The sequence below is a fragment of the Triticum dicoccoides genome, chromosome 3A (assembly GCF_002162155.2).
Source record: "Triticum dicoccoides isolate Atlit2015 ecotype Zavitan chromosome 3A, WEW_v2.0, whole genome shotgun sequence".
Classification (NCBI taxonomy): domain Eukaryota; kingdom Viridiplantae; phylum Streptophyta; class Magnoliopsida; order Poales; family Poaceae; genus Triticum; species Triticum dicoccoides.
This window is the reverse complement of record NC_041384.1, coordinates 217,697,424-217,699,498: the sequence shown is the minus strand read 5'-3', so window position 1 is coordinate 217,699,498 and position 2,075 is coordinate 217,697,424. Positions and strand designations below refer to the sequence as shown.

General features: G+C 53.2%; 1 protein-coding gene across 1 annotated transcript; it reads right to left on the bottom strand.

Annotated features, from left to right (window-relative positions):
- Positions 1-530: 530 nt before the first annotated feature.
- LOC119271492 lies at positions 531-1,730 on the bottom strand. Its single transcript, XM_037553305.1, has 3 exons — positions 1,397-1,730; positions 1,241-1,302; positions 531-1,099 (listed from the first exon to the last, which is right to left on the bottom strand). Exons 1-3 carry the CDS (start codon positions 1,500-1,502, stop codon positions 947-949), a joined length of 321 nt encoding a protein of 106 aa, XP_037409202.1. The 5' UTR covers positions 1,503-1,730; the 3' UTR covers positions 531-946.
- Between the last annotated feature and the right edge of the window lie 345 nt (positions 1,731-2,075).

Sequence of the window (2,075 nt, the reverse complement as noted above, 5' to 3'; positions counted from 1 at the left end):
TCTGGTGTTCTCCAAATGCAATGGCGAATTCTTGAAGGCATACCTCAGTACAAACTGGAGACCCAAAAGATGGTTGTCATTGCATGCATGTGTCTCCATAATTGGACTCGTGATAGCAAGTTACGTGATGAGCATTTTGACAAGTTTGAGAATGTTGCATATGTGCAACCTCCATTGCTGTTTACAGGTGCCAACACTCTATCACCAGAAGATGATGACGACACCATGAACACAACACGCGAGGCGATTGCTGCTAGTCTCATACCTTGAGATTATTCGTTCTATTTTTAGTTCACCCACTTTTGTAACGAACAAAACTTTAAAACCATTGTAGTTGTAATATTTAGCACTTTATGATATTCGTAAATCACTTTCGTGCTCATATTTGACAAGATATTGTTTGAAATAATAAAGTGTTGACAATTCATCAAACGATTTCTTTCTAAGACTACTACACACATTTCGACGCTCAACTGAATACACAATCTTAAACTCGAATCTTAGAAAAGAACTTGACGGCAGATTTTGTGGAAAGCAGATTGTGAAAGAACTTTTTAGAATCTTGATTCTGCAGAATCCTGCGGGGAAAGAACTAGCCATAAACAGGCGAAAAACAAGGACGAACACAGGTACCATACGGCTTGCCGTCACAACTCACAATGTTCAGGTCCAGCAGCCGGTGGCCGAAAGAGCGGAAGCAAAGAAAGCGAAGCAGTAGCGGAAGACAAATAATCAACGTCGGAAAGCGAAAAGCGAAGCCACGGGCCAACGGCGCGGCACGCGGCCGCGTCGACAGCTCGCCGTGCGCGCAGGCACGGGTGGTGGCGATGGTCGCGTGCGCGCGAACCAATCTAGCTGTAACTAGTAGCAGATCTGGTGACGAGCAGCTGGCTAGCTAGGCCGGCGCGCATTGATCTCGCGGGCGCGGCGGCCGTGGTGGCCGCTGTCACGGGTGCGGACCCTCCGGGTTGTGCCGGCCATTGGCGCCATACCGGGGATAGTCCTCGATGTCGACCTCCATCACCACCCTCACCGGTCCTCGGCCTCGCGCTCGCTCCTCCACGGTGGTCACCGTGAACCCGGGCACTGCCTCCTCCTCCTGCATATATACCATGGATGAAACAGAAAAGGTTGATCTCCACTCTAGTTTTGCTATGTGCATCAGCGACTATCTAAAACGGCAAGTAGTACCTAACAAACTAATCAATCGGTGGGGGATGGAGAGAGGGGCAAGGCAAACCTGTGGCGCGGCCTTGTCCAGCGCAGTCGCCGCTCCATCCTTCCGGTGAGGGTCAGCACTCGCTGCACGGATCAACGATGCGATTGATCGGTAAGACAAACAGTCGCACCAAGCAAGAACAAGAAGAGAGACGGGTGGTATTCGCCTGGTGCGTACCTGCAGAAGCCGCGGCGCCGAGGCGAGCAAGGCAGCAGAGGGAGAGGAGCACCAGGAGCGCCGCGACGAGGCGACCTTGTCGTTGCTGCTGCCGCGGCTGCGCCATCACATCGCCGAGCGCCACCGAACCAGGAATCCCCTCTCTCCCCCTCTTGCGCGCACGCGCGTGTGAATGAAGGAAGACAGACAGATGTGTTGTGCTTCGTTCTTTGCTTGGCTTCTCCTCCTGGGCGATTTGACTTGTGCACAGTGGCCGTTTTATACAGAGAGCGTCGGCTCATGCGCGCGCGTGCGACGAGGAGCGAGTGGGGGATCCGTGGGTGGCGGTGCGGCCCTTCCCTCCCGCAGCGGCAAACGGCCTCTACGTTACCGACGAAAACGCAAAGAGCCGTCTGGATAGATAGAGTAGGTGCCAACAAACGTAGGCAAATGTTTGATGTGGATACACTGTTCACACGGAAGGAAGAGGTCCGTCCGGTCAACCGCCGCATTATTTATCGCCTCTTTCGCTCTGCGCGCTGTCGGGCAGGCGCACGACTTTTGTTGGCATATGCCGAGATTCCGGGTGCGCGCCAGCCACGGCCCTCCTATTCTAAGCAAAACCTGGGATGGGGTCACCAACCGCTTATTATTTAAGCGTTTGAAAAATTGGGCAAACTCCAGCTTAGGATCTGCTCCC

What these genes read in the sequence shown, in the direction of transcription:
- LOC119271492 (XM_037553305.1), bottom strand. Translation starts at nt 1,502, where the DNA reads ATGGCGCAGCCGCGGCAGCAGCAACGACAAGGTCGCCTCGTCGCGGCG. An exon ending in CGGCGCCGCGGCTTCTGCAG is followed by an intron (nt 1,303 to 1,396) that starts GTACGCACCAGG and finishes TGATCCGTGCAG; the next exon opens with CGAGTGCTGACCCTCACCGG. An exon ending in TGGACAAGGCCGCGCCACAG is followed by an intron (nt 1,100 to 1,240) that starts GTTTGCCTTGCC and finishes GTATATATGCAG; the next exon opens with GAGGAGGAGGCAGTGCCCGG.